This window comes from Protopterus annectens, chromosome 13.part0 (genome assembly GCF_019279795.1).
Source record: "Protopterus annectens isolate FY-2018-M chromosome 13.part0, PAN1.0, whole genome shotgun sequence".
NCBI classification, from domain to species: Eukaryota; Metazoa; Chordata; order Ceratodontiformes; family Protopteridae; genus Protopterus; species Protopterus annectens.
This window is the reverse complement of record NC_056747.1, coordinates 21,559,232-21,579,239: the sequence shown is the minus strand read 5'-3', so window position 1 is coordinate 21,579,239 and position 20,008 is coordinate 21,559,232. Positions and strand designations below refer to the sequence as shown.

Genomic DNA, 20,008 nt, shown 5'->3' with positions numbered 1-20,008 from the left:
CCTAATACCCTTCAAAGAAAAATGGACCCCAGACATCCTGCTAGTAAAGACAGACAACACCACAGTAATGTGGTGCATCACAAATATGGAGGAACACATTCCTACCCCCTGTGCCATCTGGCAGTGCATATCTGGGAAACAGCACCCTCTCTGCAACTGCATCTCATGGCACAGTACATTCCAGGAGTTCAAAATGTTTTAACAGACCATCTTAGCAGGAATCTCATGGACCCTCACGAGTGGCACCTGCACCTGGAGGTTTTCTTGACCATAACCCAGTCCTGGGGGGGGGTCCCTCAAGTGGATCTCTTTCCATCCAAACAGAACACACAGTTGCAAAGGTTCTGCACCAGCATCAAACAAGAGTCAGCCTGGAAAACAGATGCCACCTTTCCATGGACCTGCCTATTCATTTATGTATTCCCCCATACCCCTAATTCCTCGGGTCCTGCTCAAGAAAAGAGAGGAGAGCCCAAAAGCAATACTGATAGCTCCAGACTGGCCCAGACAACACTGGTACCTTCTCCTCCAGCTCTCTAACCAGGCACAGTAGATTCTGCCTTAGAGGGTGGACCTCTTTACTCAAAACAAGAGAAGGATTGTTCATCCCAACCTGTCAACCCTCAGCTTGGCAGCATGGATGATCCCACAACGACCTCCACAGGCACCACCCTAAGTAAACAGGGGCTAGGCATCCTCAAAGAGTGCAGAAGACCCAGCACTAGGAAATCTTACAAAGCCAAATGGAAAAGGTTCTCTATCTGGTGCAAAGTCCACCATCTAGAGCCACGGTCAGTTCACATTACCAACATCCTGAAATACCTTGACTTCACTGCTAAATCAGGGACTTTCCTATTCTTCAATTAAAATCCATGCTTCTGCTATTTCTGCTTATGTGCCTTCCCACCCACTCTTACAACAATTTCTCGGGGGGGGGGGGCGTACACATTAGGGACCTGAACTGTGGTTTAGAAAAATTAATTTTGTCTCCCTTTGAGCCAGCAGCTTCTGACGACCTCACGTTTCTGACTTGGAAAACAGCTATACTACTAGCTCTCACCTCAGCTAGGAGGGTTTCTGAGCTCCAGGCCATCATGGCAGTTGAACCCTTCCTTATTTTTGACAAGGACAGGGTTTCTGTTAGGACCAACCCATTCTTTATGCCCAAGGTGATCTCTGACACTGCCCTGAATCAGGCCATCTATCTACCAGCCTTCTTCCCCAACCCTCAAAATAATTGTACATTCCTTGGATGTTCACAGAAAGCTATATTATTTTACCTGGATAGGACAAAAGTTTTGAGAAAAACTGAACAGCTTGTCATTACCTTTGCCCCTGGTGCAGAAGGCAAACCAGATTCCAAGCAAACTATTTCCAAATGGAGCTCCCATTGTATTTCCTTTTGCTATAGCTTTCATGGCAATATACCCAGGTTGGGATTAGATCTCACTGCATTAGGGCTACTGCTACTTCTGTTGCCTTCATCAAGGGGGGTTCCCACCAAGGACATTTTAGAGGCAGCCACCTGGTCCTCGATATATAGCTTCACCAAACACTACCATTTGGCATCCTTCTGTGAATCTAGAGCAGTGTTTGCCACTGCTATCCTACAGGGCATCCTCTCTTCACCCTAGAATCCTTCCACCCTCTTTTCTGCCTTACAAATCTTTCCAATAGTCAGGACTGCAACTGTGAAACATGAAGAACATAGTACAGTTGTGTACACTTAGCATAAATGTAGATGTCTGAGTGTATTCAGTGTTGCAGTCTTCTTTTCCACCCTCCTACCCCCTTAGCCTATTTATAGGAGTCTTCTGACTATGCATCTCAGCTAAGGGAACCCTTTCTTGGATTATCCTCCTCTGCCAGGCTATCCGTTGGGATATCTCCAGTCTTCTCAGGGCTCCTCTTATTTGGGGAGCAATAAAAAAAATGGTGTTCTGACGTAGGCTGACTACCGTTATACCTGAGTGTACTTATGTCAGTCTGGGCATCCTCCAGCCTGGGAGCTGGAAAGGTTTTTCTCTGGTAGTCAGGCCAACCGAAGGTTGTCAGGGCAGGAAATCCCAATATTCAGGACTGCAACAGTGAATATACTTGAACATCTACATTTATGGTAAGTGTACAAAACTGTACTATCATATCCCCTCTGCAGACTTGCAATGATACCTTGGGAGGTAACAGGAGGATATCAGATTTTACCCCCTGCAGACTTACAGTGATTCCTTAGGATGTAACAGGAGAGTACCAGATCTTACTCCCCCCTGCAGGTTTGCAGTGGTACCTTGGGTGGTAACAGGAGGATACCAGGTCTTACCCCTTCTGCAGACTTGCTGTAATAACCTAGGAGTCAGCAATTCTGCTCATTTTTACTCTTAAGACTTCATACATTTTGTCATAACAAAAAATGGTAGAATACAAGCAGGACCAGGACAGACCTTCACAAATGGAAAATTCACCCTGAGGTCTTCCAAGAACTGATCAAACTGAGGAGAATATCTCAATTAGATCTCTTTGCTGCTTTTAGAACCAAGAACTAAATTCTGCTCCAGTATTCCTTGGAAATAGGCCTGGAAGTCAGATGTCTTCTCATTCCATGGATGGGAATATTGCTATATGCTTTCCACCCTTTTACAGTGATGTCCAGGTTTCATGTAAAGTTCTGGAAGGATTCTCTAAAGGTTGTGGTTATGACTCCCTGTTGGTCCAGGCAACAGTGTTTCTCCCTCCTTTTCAAACTGACCAAAGGCAATTACCACAGGCTTCCCCATAGCCTGGATTTACTCACACTAGACAGGAAGTTTGATACACCCCATACTGAAAACTCTTTGGTTGACTTACCAGGATGATAGAATTTTGATACCATTTAGGCATCCTTTTTTCTAAGCATGTGTGAGTATTAAAGGATGCTAAAAGAAACTGCTGCTAGAAACTCCTATATGTGTAAGTGGAAGAAAGTTTTTAGTTGTTGCCAGTCCAGGAACCCGAACTTTGTTAAGACCTCTTCATTATTCATGTGTTACTGTACTCTGACGTTTCCTTCTCCATCAAGGCTCATTTCTTGGACATTTCTGCTTGTCTGCCGTTGGATCCCCCTTTTCTTCCTGTGTCCAAGTTAAGCATCCTTTGAATATCCATCCACCTTCAAGACAGGTGGCTACTACGTGGGATCATCATTCTGTATGTGACAAGCTAACACTTGCCCCATTTCAACCAGCTCATCAGGCTGATTTGATGTTTAGAACATGGAGGATTGTTCTAATGTTTAGTGCTCTGACTTCAGCTAGTTCAGTATCTGAGTTACAAGATTTTATGGTGAGTCAGTCCTACCTCATATTTCACAAGGACAGGGTTTCTTTGAGAACTAACCCTTCTTCTATGCGTAAAGTGGTCTTAGAGTTTACCTTGAGCCATTCTGATTTATTTTTTCCTAACCCCAAAAACAAGAGAGAAAAGATGTTCCACACTCGATATGTCCATGGCAGCTCAAATATTAACTTATACAAAACTCATTCAGTCGGGAAAACTGAGCAGCTAGCTGTTTGTCTCCTAATAAGTTAATAGGAAATGAAAGCCAATTTCAGAACAGATGGTTGTCTTATGCTGATGTCCTTCAAGGATGCATCTGCAGTCCTTACAAATGGGTTGTCCTGTCGTCAGGCAGCCCTTCGGTCGGCCGGATTCCAAAGTCTGGGTCTGGCCTCGGCTGGTGTCGCACTTCACCCGACGTCATAGCGGCAGTTCTTCGGGTATAAAGGCATCAGCCGACGCCATTTTCCTCAGTCTTTCTTGCCGCGTGGCGCCCGAAGCAGAAGCTGTTCGCAAGTGCCGGTCGGTCAGAACCAGAGATTACTACTACAAGTACCGAAGACTTCTAAAAAGCTAAGTACCCCATTGGGGACTCTTTCTTGCCTCAGCCGATGTCAGAAAAAGTGAATAACTGTTTAAATTGTGGGAAACAAATACCTCATAAAGATTTCCACTCTTACTGCTTACCTTGCTTAGGCCCAGACCACGACGTAGCAGCTTGTCTAGCCTGTGCTTCTTTCAACCGACGAACGCTTAGACGTCGGTCTGAATTTGCTGAAGAGTTTTTCGGCTCTGCTTTTGCTTACATTATGCCATTGGATACTCCGACTACGCAAATTTCTAAAAAACGCAAGGAAAAGGACCGACGCTCGCGGTCCGCGGTTTCGGCCGAAACCACGGTTAAGCCAACCGCGAGTGTCTCGGTTTCGGCTGAAACCGAGTCCATGGTTCTTCCTTCGGCCGAAAGCTTGCCACTTACCGAGGCCTCATCCAGCTTGGCTGAATCTGCTACTGAAATCCCACCTGCTCCTGCAGGTTCACAGGATTTATCAGATACTATCCCTTTGGATATTTCTACCCCTGCACGTGGAGCTGCTAGGCCTCCTGCATCCATGTCGATTAAGGCCTTTGCCAGGGCTAAAGCAGCAAAAACTACCAAAACTGTGCCTGCTAAGACCCCCTCTCACAGGCCCAGTTCTAGTTCACAAATGCTTAGTCTAGCAGAGGATCTCATTTCTTTGATCCGGGGATCCCAACCACATCCAGACAGGGCCTCTCACCCACCTCCAGAGAAGAGGACTAGAGTAGAGCCCCCTGAGCCAGTTTCTTCAGATGGCTCCTCTGATGACTCAGATAATACAGACCCTCCAGAGACCCCTTTTTCTCCATATGAGGACTCTGATGCAGAAGAGTCCTTTCCTTCTGCCTCTCCGCCTGAGGAATTTTCTTTTGGGGAAACCTTGCATGCTATGAGGGAACAATTTCAATGGCAGGGCCAGGATTTTTCAGACTCTAGGAAAAGGCTTAGAACCTTTTTGCATTTGCCACAGCATAGGCCTTTAGCCATTCCTCCAGTACTTACTGTTGTGGATGATGCTTTTAATGATGCTTGTACTGCTCCTGATTCTCTTCCTCCGGCCCCTGCTAAGCCCGATAGGTACTACAGGGTCCCGGACACACATTATCATTTGTATAAGGCTCCTTTTGCAGATCCCGAAACTATCTCACAGGGACCTAAGGCTGTAGCAGCTACCTCTGCCAAAAAAACCCTCCCCTCTGAAAGGGAATCCAGGTCCTTAGAGAGATGGGGTAAAAAAGTGTACACTTCTGCTACTCTTTCAGCTAGAGCCTTGAACTGTCAATTCCATATGATCCAGTATCAAGAATTTATATTAGACCAGTTAACTAAAAAACTGTCCTCGGATGAACCATTAGACAAAGAATCTGTACAGGAAATGGTACATAACATTCAGCAGGTCAGTAATCATTCCTTAAAATGCGGCTGTGATGCACTGGAGGCTTCCTTTAGATCAGCCATGACTGGCACAGTGATCAGAAGACATGCATGGTTAAAAGAACAGTCCTTACCAGACCATGTTAAATCAAAGCTCCTAGATGCTCCCATGGATAAGCTCAATTTGTTTGGCTCCCCTGCACAGCAGGTGCTGAAGAAGGTGGAAGAGAAAGCAAAATCTGTCCAGACAGTCAAGGATTTCTTGCAGGTCCAGCCTCCAAGGTTTAGCAGGAACTGGCCTTCCAAGAATTGGTTCTTTCCAGACACCTCCAGAGCTCCGAGAGGCAGGAATAGACGCTCAAGAGGCAGGGGTCAATCCAGAGGTGCCTACAGGGGACGTCAGTGGCAGGCTAACAACCAGCGAGGTACAGCCACAGATCCAGCCACCACCACCACTTCCACAGGACAATCACAGTGACTTGGCTCTGGCACCGCCTACCAGGGAACAACTAGAGGCACCCTTAGGCGGGAAGCTAGCCTTATTTTCAGTAAACTGGCATTACATCACAGGAGACAAATGGATTTTACAGACAATAGACCAAGGTTACAGGTTTCACTTCCATACTCTACCAAGGAAGAGAGGAATGCCAAACCTACCTCCAAATCAGAAGACAGAAGCTCTAGAACAAATAACTCACTTACTAAGGATGAGAGCTGTAGAAAGGGTATCATCTATGGAACAAGGGCAAGGATTCTACTCCAGACTTTTCCTGGTACCAAGAAAAGAAAACCAATGGAGGCCTATTCTCGACCTGTCCGCTTTAAACACATACCTCATTGTTCCAAAATTCAAAATGCTGACCCTACAGCAGCTTCTTCCCATGCTGGGCAAGGAGTCTTGGCTGGTAACTCTAGATCTCAAGGAGGCATACCTGCACGTCCCCATACGACCAAATTGCAGAAGATACCTCAGATTTCTTGCAGGGTCAGAGCATTATCAATTCTCAGCATTGCCCTTTGGCTTATCTACTGCGCCCAGAGTATTCACGAAATGCCTGGCATCAGTAATTGCTCATTGCAGGCTTCCGGGAATTCAAATTTACCCTTACCTGGACGACTGCCTGTTACAAGCGGACAACTAAAACAAATTAACAAAAGATTTGCAAAGGGTCATTCATCTACTGCAAGCCCTGGGATACACAGTCAATATACAAAAGTCAAGGCTGATACCATCCCAAAGGATAACCTTCTTGGGTGCAGATCTGGACACATCAAAACAAATGGCATTCCTGACAGTAGAAAAACAGGAGCAACTCCCTTTCTACTTCATGGCATTAACAAAGCAGAACCAGCTAACAGCAAGAAAAGTCCTGCAAGCCCTGGGTTACATGGCATCCTGCATAATATTGATTCCACATGCCAGACTACATATGAGGAAGTTACAATGGTACCTAAGGAATTTATGGTCTCAGCACAAGCACAGCCTAGAAACCCAAATTCCAATAATTCCATGCCTGAAGCAAGAATTCCAATGGTGGGCTCAGGCCTGTCAAACAAACAAGGGACTGCCCTTCCACAGCACTCAACCAAGCCAGACCATCACAACAGACGCTTCAGACCTCGGTTGGGGGCACACATGCTGGACAAGTGCATACAAGGCTTATGGACTCAAGACCAGCTGCACCTACACATAAATCAAAAGGAAATGCTGGCAGTAAAACTGGCAATTCAAGCATTCAGACCATTTCTTCGACAGGGTCAACTGCTGATAAGGACGGACAACACCACAGTTATGTGGTACATCAACAAACAGGGAGGCACACATTCATACCCTCTATGCCAGATGGCAATGGACCTCTGGAATGTGGCACTGAGCTTCAACATTCAGTTACAAGCAATTTTTGTGCCAGGAAAAGAAAATATACTAGCAGACATCCTAAGCAGAACTGCCACGGATGCCCACGAATGGATGCTGCATCCGGACATCTTCAAAATCATTACAAGGAAATGGGGACTACCAGAAATAGACTTATTTGCATCCCCACACAATCACCAACTGAAAAAATTCTGCACAAGGACGTACCACCCACTTGCTTGGAAAGTGGACTCCCTATCTTTCAGTTGGAAAGACCTGACAGCATATGCATTCCCACCTCTTCCTTTGATGCACAAGGTGCTATTGAAGATCAAAGAAGACCGTCCAAGGATCATTCTGATAGCTCCAGACTGGCCAAGGCAACATTGGTACCCATTACTGAGGAGTATGTCTCGGGAACAAATATGGCCTCTGCCCCTAGTTCCCTTGCTGTTAACACAGAACAACTTCAAAACCCTGCATCCAAACCTGAAAACACTGCAGCTGGCTGCCTGGAACACTGCATAAGACCAAATAACCCAGATTTATCTCAAAGGGTTAAAGACATTATCTTGGAGGCTCGCAGACCCTCAACAAGAAAAAATTATTCAGCAAAATGGAAAAGATATCTCATTTGGAGTACAGCAAAAGGAGAGAATGTGTCACTGGTAAACATAGCTAACATCCTGGAATACTTGGCAGAGGTCTTCCACAACGGCCTGTCCTATTCTTCCATTAAGATTCATGCATCAGCCATTTCAGCAGAATACAACTTGGATCCTCCAGTCTTCTCACATCCTCTGCTCAGGCAGTTTCTGAGAGGAATTAAAAATGTAAAACCACCTAGGAAGCCACCATTGCCAGCATGGGACTTGAACTTTGTGCTAGAAAAGTTGACACTACCTCCTTTTGAACCAGCAGCAACAGCAGAATTACAATACTTATCATGGAAAACTGCTTTCCTGCTTGCAATCACTTCAGCAAGAAGGGTATCTGAGCTACAGGCATTAATGGCAGTACAGCCCTTCCTGATCTTCCATCAAGATAGAGTGTCCATGAGAACTAATCCTACTTTTATGCCAAAGGTGGTCTCAGGGGTATCTTTAAATCAAGCTATCCACCTACCTACATTCTTCCCCAACCCACAGAACAGGGGAGAAAGACTGTTGCATACCTTGGATGTACATAGACAATTACGTGACTACCTGGACAGGACCAAGAGCAACAGAAAAACTGACCAGCTACTGGTAGCATATGCAACAGGAATGGAAGGAAAAGCAATTTCAAAACAGACAATCTCTAAGTGGATAGGAAATTGCATTAGATTTTGTTACTCCTACCATGGGAAGAAAACTCCAGAAAACTTCAGGCCTCCCTCTACAAGGGCTACAGCCACTACCACAGCTTTTTTACGAGGAGTGGCTACCAAAGACATTTTAGAGTCTGCTACTTGGAGCTCCGTGCATACATTTGCCAAGCATTATAATTTACCTTTATACTCCAGATCCCGAGCAGGTTTTGCCACTGCTGTTTTGCAAGGGATCTTAACTACACCATAATCTTATTTCTCCTCCTCCCCCAGTTTGGCTATGGTATTCTACCCATTTGTAAGGACTGCAGATGCATCCTTGAAGGACATAGTACAGTTTTGTACCTACCATAAATGTAGATGTCCGATAGGCATGCATCTGCAGTCAGGATTACCCACCCTCCTTCCCCTCTGTGATACTCCTAGGGTATTTGCCAATCTTGTAGCTAGCTGGGGGAATCTATTATGGTGTATTTGTTTGTATATATGTACATACATGCTTATTTTTTGTTTGCTCTCTACTATTTGGAACCATTTGCATTTATCCAAATTTAGCCTTCCTAGAGGGCACCTGGCATCTGGGGCAAGAAACACTGAGGAAAATGGCATCGGCTGATGCCTTTATACCCGAAGAACTGCCGCTGTGACGTCGGGTGAAGTGCGACACCAGCCGAGGCCAGACCCAGACTTTGGAATCCGGCCGACTGAAGGGCTGCCTGATGACAGGACAACCCATTTGTAAGGACTGCAGATGCATGCCTATCGGACATCTACATTTATGGTAGGTACAAAACTGTACTTTTGTTATTGTCATGGCAGTAAGCCACTCCACACAGGGTTATTGAATGTTCCACCAGTGCTTTGGCTTTATCTGTGGCTTTCTGGAAAGGGATGGACTTTATTAGTGTTCTAGAGACAACAGATTGGTCCACTGTTTGAAAGCACTACAAACAAGATTCCTTTTCCAGGCCCAGAACAGGCTTTGCTATGACTGGTCTCCAGTGGGTCCTGGATTCTTATTTTTGTTCTTTTCATTCTCCATTTTGAGTTTTTAAGTTATGGTAATTGACCCAAATAGTTTGGCTACTGCAACAGTGATCTAATGTTGAACATACTATAGTTGTACTAAGTAAAGCTACCATAACAGTAGATGTTTTGATATGTAGTACCACCCACCTTCCTCAAACAATCTGCTGAAACCATCGCCTATCCTGTATCTATTTTCATAAACAGATCTATGCAGGAATCATATGTCCCAAACATCTGGCGCCAAGCATAAATTATTCCACGTCACAAAGAAGGTAAAAACATAGACACAACCAATTTTAGACCTATAGCCATACTCTCCCCCTCTCTAAAATACTAGAAAAAATAACAATGCACAAATTATGCAACATCTAAACCTGAACAAACTTCTCTCCCACACCCAACACGGCTTCCGCCCGGCCACAGTACTGTCACTGCCCTCCTTTCCTTTCTAGAGACTATCAACCTAGCACATGATAATGGCAAATATGTATCATCACTATTCTTAGACCTTTCAAAAGCATTCAACACCATCTCCCACTCCTTACTCCTATCCCAGCTGTCATCCTTACATCTCTCTCCCTCCACCCTTGCCTGGTTCACCAGCTACCTATGCAACCACCAACAAGCTGTCCAGTGGAATGAATCTACCTCTCCTTTCCTACCTACACCCACCAGGGTCCCTCAACGTTCAGTACTAGGTCCTCTGCTCTTTAACATCTTTATCAACAACTTCCACCTCTCCATCCCGGAAGCCTCCATCATCCAGTATGCAGACGACTCCACCATCATCTCCTCAGCCTCCCCCCCCTCTGAACTGCTACTAAAAACCCAACTTGCCTTTTCCAAAACAGAATCCTGGATGAAAGCCAATCACCTTGCCGTAAATGCTACCAAAACAAAACTAATGATTTTTACCTCAACTAGAAACTCCACTTTAGACAGAAACATGTTCTGCATCACAAGCCAAAATAAAACTCCATTAGAAATAGTCCCCTCAACCAAACTGCTAGGTATCATTATTGATGAAAACCTAAAGTCTGACTCCCACATATACTCAGCTATCAAGAAAACCCATCAAAAAATTGGTCTCCTGTACAGACACAACTGCTATCTCAGCCCCTCCACCCGACAGACACTTGCAACTACCTTCCTCCTCCCATCTCTCATGTATGGCGCTCCCCTATTTACCAACCTCCAACTAGGTCTGCACTCCAAATTGGAACCCTGCTACCAGAAAATTAGCAAATTAGCTACCAACTCCAAAAGTTCATATCATCACTGCCACTCACTACTCATTCTCATATGGTTAGAACTCCCCAAATACCTTAGATATCTGCAACTTACCACTATCCACAAGCTCATCTTCAAACCATCTGACTGTCCATCCCTAGCGCTAATACCCTACACTCCCTCCTGCTCCCTAAGATCCAAGAACCAAAACCTGCTTCAAGTACACAGACCCTCTCATCCCCCAGGCCAACTACTACTAGCCTGCACAATAGCCAAACGTTGGAACTCTCTCCCCTCTCACCTACGCAACATGCCTAACCATAATAACTTCAAAACCCACCTCTTCTCACATCTATCCTCCAAATGGGAATATCCCTTTCATTTTCCTAAAGTACCTCCTTCAATTTTGTTTTCTATCCTTTTACTCCCTCTTTTTTTTTTTACATGACTATCTAATGAGCATTTTCTCTGCCAGTTTGGTTTAAATGCGAATTATATGATTTCCTATTCTACTAATGCTACCTAATATATCGGACTGAATATTGTCTATTAATAGTAATGTAATGTAAACTTATACATATGTAAAAGTAATGTAACTTTCTTGTGGAGCTTTTCTCCCCAGGTCTCCACTGAAAATGGGCCGACATGGCTGAGTGGACTATCCCGGTCAACAAATGCAAATAAATAAATAGTAGCTGCCCTTCCCTCTGGCCTCTTCCTGTTTTATTTTTTGGTATTGCCAGGGTGTGGATGCATATATACCCTTGAGCATATAATTTACCTTTGGTTACATTTCCTTACATTTTTCCTTCTAGGGCTATTGCCTTCTTTCATGGGGCATCAAAGTAGTGAACTTTTGTCACTGAGTCTTTTTTTACAGAGCGCCTGACAGAGTATGTGGTGGGTTCTGTTTAGCTCTGAAAGCAGTTTGGCTGCACTGGGGTAGGACCCATGTAGCAGACTACTGCAACAGCAATCTATTAGAAGGTCTGCTGTTATGGTAAGTTTACTTACACAGCTGTACTTTACCTGGCATGTACATCCTGCAGAACTTTGCTAGTCTTTACAAATGTAATTCAGCTTCTGAAACCTTGAGAATAAATGATGTTACTGGAGAATGGTAGATGTTCATCGTGTTACCCTTGGGTTATCCTGTCGTCAGGCGGTCCCGCAATCGGCCGGAATTCCAAAGTCTTGGTCCAGCGTCGGTTGCTGTCACTTCTTCCCTGACGTCAGTGTGCCAGAAGTATATATAATGCATCCGACGCCATTTTCTTCAGTCTTTCTTGCCGCACGGTGCCCGAAGCAGAAGCAGTTCGCAAGTGCCGGTTGGCCGACTCCTGAGATTTTCGAAGTCGAATTTCAGATGTGAAGACTTCAATAAAGCTAAGTACCCCGTTGGGGAAACTTTTCTTGCCTCAGACCGATGTCAGAAAAAGTTAATAATTGTATTTCTTGTGGGAAGCAAATACCTCATAAGGATTTTCACTCTTACTGCATACCTTGCCTAGGCCCAGACCACGACGTCACTGGTTGTCATTTTTGTGCTAGGCTTAATAAGCGTACTATAAAAAGACGCTTTGATTTCGCACGACACTATTTCGGTAGAAAATTTAACTACACAATGCCATCGGAGCAACCAACTACCGGCGTGCACAAAAAACGCAAGGATAAGGACAGGCAGCCTAGGCCCAAGCCAGACTCCGAGGCCTTGGCTGGACCGGTCTCCGGTTCACCGGTCTTCAGTGAGGCTCCGACGCAGCCCCTGACTACCGCAGATTTGGAACCCGAGACCGCTTCGGAGCTTTTGGCGGAGAGCGCTAGACCGACGCAGCCATTTTGTTCAGCCCCTACCGACGACTCTGCAGAAAGAGATGTTGGTCCTGCAGAAACACCTTTGGTTTCTGAAGGCGTCTTCAGACCAACGACGCTCACCATAAAAACGTATCCTAAGCTTAAGACTCCTATTAAACCTAAAAAGACTGCACTGCAGTCTCCAGTTCAAGGCCCCATGCCTAAGAAACAGATGCCTAAAATGGCTGAAGATTTGATCTCTTTAATCAGGGGTTCCCAACCCCCACCTGACAAAAGGCCTAGACAAGAGGAAGATTATGCCTCCTCTGATCAAGTGTCTATTTCCTCAGGGAACCAGGATTACTCCTTCTCCCCTTATGAAGATTCTGATGCTGAGGATTCTATTTCCTCAGCTTTTCCTCCTGAAGACTACTCCTTTGGGGAAACTTTACACACTATGAGGGAACATTTTCACTGGGAAGGTCAGGACTACTCTGATTCGAAGAAAAGGCTCAGAGAGTTTCTTTTACTCCCCCAACACAGACCACTTGCCATCCCACCAGTTTTGGACATTGTGGATGATGTTTACTTAGAATCCAGTTTGAACCCAGATTCTCTGCCTCCTGCTCCAGCCAAACCAGACAGATACTATAGAGTGCCTGATTCACGCAAATTCCTTTATAAAAGTCTATCTCCCAGGGTCCCAAAGGGGCTAAGGCTTCTATGGCAAAAAATCCTGTACCCTCTGAAAGGGACTCCAAAGTACTAGATAGGTGGGGGAAGAAGGTTTACACCTCAGCCACTCTAGCTGTCAGAGCACTAAATTGCCAATTTCACATGCTAAAATATCAGCAATTTCTTATGTCTCAGCTAAAACAAAAAATGAGCACACTCCCTCAACAGTCTGAATTGAAAGAAATGCAGAATCTGTTTCATGCAGCTGAACAGGTGGGCAAACATACTTTACAATGTGGTTTTGATTCTTTGGAGGCTTCCTGCAGAGCAGCTGTCACTGGGTCTGTTATACGTAGACATGCTTGGTTAAAGGAACAAACTCTGCCTGATCATGTTAAAGCAAAGCTTCTAGATGCTCCCTTACAGCAGGATGTTCTATTTGGAGTTAAGGCAGAAGAAGTCTTAAAGAAAATGGAGGATAAGGCAAAATCTATGCAGACAGTCAAAGATTTTCTACAGGTACAGCCCCCTCGCTTCAGCAGAAATTGGCCAACTAAAAATTGGTCCTTTTCAGCTATCGACAGACCACAGAGGGGTAAATACAGACGTCCAAGAGGCAGAGGACAACCACAAGCCCAATACAAACCTCGACAATGGGGCACTGCAACACAGAAGGGAGGAGAAGACAGGTCCCAATCCACCAGAAGGCAAATTCAATGACTTGCACCTCATCTGGCCAAGCAACAGTCTCTTGGCAGCTCCCTTGGGAGGAAAACTCGCACTTTTTTCAGACAACTGGCACATTGTCACAAAGGACAAATGGGTCCTCGACATAATTTCACGAGGATACAGATTCCATTTCCACACCCTGCCAATGAAAAGAGGAATGCCAAACCTGCCACAAAATCAATGGGCAGAGGCACAAAAACAAATTACAGCTCTCATGGACATGAGAGCCATCCAACTGGTACCTACATGAGAGCAAGGCCAGGGATTTTACTCCAGACTCTTTCTAGTGCCCAGAAAGGACAATGCCTGGAGACCAATTCTGGACCTTTCAATTCTAAACACCTTCTTACAAGTACCCAAATTCAAGATGCTATCACTACAGCAGCTTTTTCCCATGTTGGGCAAGAAAGCATGGCTAGTAACGTTGGACCTCAAGGAGGCATACCTGCATGTCCCTATCAGACAAAGTTGCAGAAGATACCTCCGTTTCATTGCAGGTTCAACCCATTACCAATTCTCTGCACTGCCCTTTGGCTTATCTACTGCACCCAGGGTCTTCACAAAATGTCTGGCACCAGTAATTGCATACTGCAGACAAAGAGGAATTCAAATATACCCATACCTGGACGACTGCCTCATTCAAGCAGAAAGCAAGGACATCCTCTTACAACATCTGGCTTTTGTAAAGCATCTTCTAAGTTGCCCTGGGGTACACAGTAAACGAAAAGAAATCAAAACTAGTACCGTCACAAAATATGACATTCCTGGGTGCCAGCTTGAATACAACGGCCCAGAAGGCTTATCTGACGCCAGACAAACAACTACAACTGACTCAATATTTCAAAACAATGGCAACAAAGACCCTACTCCCTGCAAGAAATATTCTGCAGGCCTTGGGCTTCATGGTATCTTGCATACTACTAATACCATTTTGCAAAGCTGCATATGAGGAAATTACAGTGGTACCTAAAAAGTGTATGGTCTCAGTACAGCCACAGCTTGGACACAATGATATCTCTCATTCCGTGCCTACAACAGGAGTCTCAATGGTGGTCACAGGCATGTCACCTCAACAAGGGTCAGCCTTTCACCTTGCCCCCAGCCAGGCAAACTATGACAACAGATGCATCAGACTACGCCTGGGGGCACACATGGCAGGACAGTGCGTTCAAGGCGTATGGACTGCAGATCAAAGAAATCTGCACATCAATCAAAAAGAGATGCTAGCTGTACAGAATGCTCTGACAGCCTTCAAGGACCTATTACATCCAGGACAACTTACAATAAGGACGGACAACACCACAGTAATGTGGTACATAAACAAACAAGGAGGTACACACTTCTACCCCCTATGCAGACAAGCAATGACCTTGTGAAACACAGCACTGGCTTACCAAGTTCAGTTACAAGCTCAATTCCTGCCAGGAAAAAAGAACACATTGGCAGACGACCTCAGCAGAAACATTATGGATCCCCACGAGTGGAAGCTGGATCCACAAGTATTTGCAATGATAACTCAAAAATGGGGCCTTCCAGACATAGACCTGTTTTCCAGCCCCCAAAATTATCAGCTAACAAAATTTTGTACAAGGACACTTCACCATCAAGCTTGGAAAGTGGACGCACTCTCATTCAGTTGGAAAAACCTGACAGTATATGCCTTCCCTCCATTGCCTCTCCTCACAAAGGTGCTACTGAAAATCAGAAAGGAGAGACCACGACTGATACTCATAGCCCCAGACTGGCCACGCCAGCACTGGTACCCACTATTAAGGAATATGGCCCAAGGCCCACCTTGGATTTTGCCACAAATTGCTCATTTGCTCACACAGCAAAACAGTCAGATTATACACAGCCAGCTCAACCTTAAATCTGGCTGCATGGCAAATCAGCTAAGCATCCAGCCAGCTCCTCTTTCACAAGCAGTTATGGAGGTTCTTCTGGAAGCTAGGAGGCCCAGCACCAGGAAGGCCTATTCGGACAAATGGAAAATATTTTGCACCTGGAACCAAGCTAAAGGCCAAAACACACTTCAGCCTCACATGCCTCAGATTCTACAGTATTTAACTGAGATGTTGCACAAAGGACTTTCTTTTCCTTTTCCTTCCATTAAAATCCATGCATCAGCTATTTCAGCCCACACGGATCCACCCTTATTTTCACATCCACTTCTAAGGCAGTTCCTCAGAGGGGCAAAAAACATTAGACCCCCCAGGAGAGCACCTACACCAACATGGGACCTCAATTTTGTTCTGGAAAAACTTACGCTTCCTCCCTTTGAACCAGCTTTCTCTGCAGATCTATAGTTTCTATCATGGAAGACTGCCCTGCTGCTAGCAATAACTTCAGCTAGAAGAGTCTCAGAGCTGCAGGCACTAATGGCAGTGGAACCTTTCCTCATTTTTCATCAAGACAGAGTTTCTCTACGTACTAATCCTTCCTTCATGCCTAAGGTGGTTTCCAGTGTGACTCTAAATCAAACCATCCACTTACCCACCTTTTTCCCAAATCCACAGAACAAAGGAGAAAGACTCCTGCATTCCTTGGACATTCACAGGCAACTTTGTTACTACTTGGATAAAACTAAGGTTTTCAGGGAATCTGACCAGCTCTTTGTATCCTATGCTATAGCTTCACAAGGGAAGGCTATATCAAAACAAACCATTTCCAAATGGATAGGACATTGCATTCGTTTTTGCTATACCCATCATGGAAAACCAGTTCCTGCTACCATTAGGCCCCACTCTACCAGGGCAACAGCTACATCTACAGCCTTCCTCAGGGGGTTCCAACCAAGGAGATTTTGGAAGCTGCAACTCGGAGTTCAGTACACACCTTTACCAAACACTACCACTTACTACTTTACTCTAAGACTAGAGCTGGCTTCACCACTGCAGTTCTGCAGGGCCTTCTAGCCTCCTCTAACCCTCTATGAATCCTCCACCCATCCTTAGCTTTGGGATTCTACCCAAGTGTGATGACTGCAGCAGGGTAACACGATGAACATAGTACAGTTTTGTACCTACCATAAATGTAGATGTTCGAGTGTTCACCCTGCTGCAGTCCAGGTTACCCCCCCTCCATCCCCTCTGATCTAACTGACTAAATCTCTACAAAATCTTCCTGATGTATTTGCTTATAGCTAGAGGGATTTTGTGTTTGTGCTAAAACTTCATAAATTGGTACTAATTACTGACCACCTTTTTGGGGGCACCTGACATCTTGGGCAAGAAAAACTGAAGAAAATGGCGTTGGATGCATTATATATACCCCTGGTGCACTGACGTCCGTGAAGAAGCGACAGCAACCGACGCCGGACCAAGACTTTGGAATTCCGGCCGACTGCGAGACCGCCTGACGACAGGATAACCCAAGTGTGATGACTGCAGCAGGGTGTACACTCGAACATCTGCATTTATGGTAGGTACAAAACTGTACTTTATAAAACCTCCCAGAAGTTGTGCAGCTAACGATTAACACACTGCTGTTTAACTCCTAATGGAAGTGTGCAGCAGTTTGTTCTTTGAGGATTTTGATTTGTAGGCATGACTGTTATTTTATAACCTGTTTTAATAAGCTATTATTACATCTTGCTTCACTATTTTTTTAATGTTATAGCTGGATGTGGAGGATGCAACGGAGATGCTATCGAAGTCGGTTTCTCATCTGCAGAAAGCTAATGAATCAAGTGTTGCCATCATTTTAAACATTATGGGTAATGTTTTTTTTTTTTTTTAATATTTTTATTTATTTTACATTTGTTTACTGGGGAGGTCCGATATCATACTATACATAAGACATTTACATGAGCATTGAGGTTTAGACATTTAATTATAAAAATATAGCAGTTAATAACATATGATTGCATAAGATATTTGCATAAGCATAGTGGTTTAGACATGCAATTAAAAGTATAGCAGTTAGTAACATATGATGGTTGTTCATACAGTATGTTTAATAGAGATAATCTTGAAGATGTACTGAAGATAAGACAAGAAAGGAAAAACTAAAAAAAGGAGAATATAGACAAGCTCATATGAGGTGCATTGACATTTTAAGGTAAAGCTTTTCAACTTGCTCTAGGGGAGAGTTAGTAGGTATAGATGGGGCAGTGGGTAGTAGGCGGCACTGAGTTGGTAAATAACGTTTGATAATATGTGGTGCATCTGTGGGAGTTTTAAAGAGGTTGGATAGTGGGTAGGGAAAGGAGTTAGAATATGTCAGCCAGGTGCTAGGCAGTTACAAGTAACATGTGATAATATATAGTCCATCAGTGGGAGTTTTAAAGAGGTTGGATAGTGGGTAGGGAAAGGAGTTAGACTATGTCAGTCAGGTGCTAGGTAGTTACAAGTAATGTTTGGTAATATATAGTGCATCTGTGGGAGTTTTAAAGAGGTTGGATAGTGGGTAGGGAAAGGAGTTAGAATATGTCAGCCAGGTGCTAGGCAGTTACATGTAACATGTGATAATATATAGTGCATCTGTGGGAGTTTTAAAGAGGTTGGATAGTGGGTAGGGGAAAGGAGTTAGAATGTCAGCCAGGTGCTAGGCAGTTACAAGTAACGTGTGATAATATATAGTGCATCTGTGGGAGTTTTAAAGAGGTAGGATAGTGGGAAGAGGAAAGGAGTTAGAATATGTCAGCCAGGTGCTAGGCAGTTACAAGTTGTTGTGTCTTTCGGCTTTTCCCGGTTAGGGGTCGCCACAGCGGAACTCCGGTCCACTAATGATTGGCAGTTGATTTTTATGTGCTGAGTTGCCAGCTCTAACGCACAACCTTCAACGAAGGTACGCCCATTCACGCATGTCTCCGCGCAGAAGACACTCTAGCTGAGAGTCGAACCGGTCAGCGTCTTACTGTGAGGCGACAAAGCTACCGCAGCACCACCACTGCGCAAGTAACGTGTGGTAATATATAGTGCATCTGTGGGAGTTTTAAAAGAGGAGGTTGGATAGTGGGTAGGGAAAGGAGTTAGAATATGTCAGCCAGGTGCTAGGCAGTTACAAGTAACGTGTGGTAATATATAGTGCATCTGTGGGAGTTTTAAGAGGAGGTTGGATAGTGGGTAGGGGAAAGGAGTTAGAATATGTCAGCCAGGTGCTAGGCAGTTACAAGTAACGTGTGGTAATATATAGTGCATCTGTGGGAGTTTTAAAGAGGAGGTTGGATAGTGGGAAGAGGAAAGGAGCTAGAATATGTCAGCCAGGTGCTAGGCAGTTACAAGTAACATGTGATAATATATAGTGCATCTGTGGGAGTTTTAAAGAGGTTGGATAGTGCGTAGGGGAAAGGAGTTAGAATATGTCAGCCAGGTGCTAGGTAGTTACATGTAACGTGATAATATATAGTGCATTTGTGTGAGTATTTAAGAGGTTGGATAGTGCGTAGGGGGGAAAGGAGTTAGAATATGTCAGCCATGTGCTAGGCAGTTACATGTAACATGTGATAATATATAGTGCATCTGTGGGAGTTTTAAAGAGGAGGTTGGATAGTGGGTAGGGGAAAGGAGTTAGAATATGTCAGCCAGGTGCTAGGCAGTTACAAGTAACTTGTGATAATATATAGTGCATCTGCGGGAGTTTTAAAGAGGTTGGATAGTGCGTAGGGGAAAGGAGTTAGAATATGTCAGGCAGGTGCTAGGCAGTTACATATAACATGTGATAATATATAGTGCATCTGTGGGAGTTTTAAAGAGGTTGGATAGTGGGTAGGGGAAAGGAGTTAGAATATGTCAGCCAGGTTCTAAGGCAGTTACAAGTTACATGTGATAATATGTAGTGCATCTGTGGGAGTTTTAAAGAGGTAGGATAGTGGGTAGGGGAAAGGAGTTAGAATATGTCAGCCAGGTGCTAGACAGTTACAAGTAACGTGTGATAATATATAGTGCATCTGTGGGAGTTTTAAAGAGAAGGTTATATAGTGGGTAGGGGAAAGGAGTTAGAATATGTCAGCCAGGTGCTATGCAGTTACATGTAACGTGTGATAATATATAGTGCATCTGTGGGAGTTTTAAAGAGGTAGGATAGTAGGTAGGGGAAAGGAGTTAGAATATGTCAGCCAGGTGCTAGGCAGTTACAAGTAACGTGTGATAATATATAGTGCATCTGTGGGAGTTTTAAAGAG

The 20,008-nt window shown here is 44.5% G+C and overlaps 1 protein-coding gene across 1 annotated transcript in view; it reads left to right on the top strand.

Annotated features, from left to right (window-relative positions):
- The window catches only part of LOC122817554 (DAP3-binding cell death enhancer 1-like), a 938,516-nt gene that overhangs the window by 294,428 nt on the left and 624,080 nt on the right, over window positions 1–20,008 (top strand). The window contains exon 4 of the mRNA XM_044090591.1: window positions 17,503–17,599. Coding sequence (XP_043946526.1) covers window positions 17,527–17,599 — 73 coding nt within the window. The 5' untranslated portion in view covers window positions 17,503–17,526. The remainder of the gene's footprint in view (window positions 1–17,502; window positions 17,600–20,008) is intronic.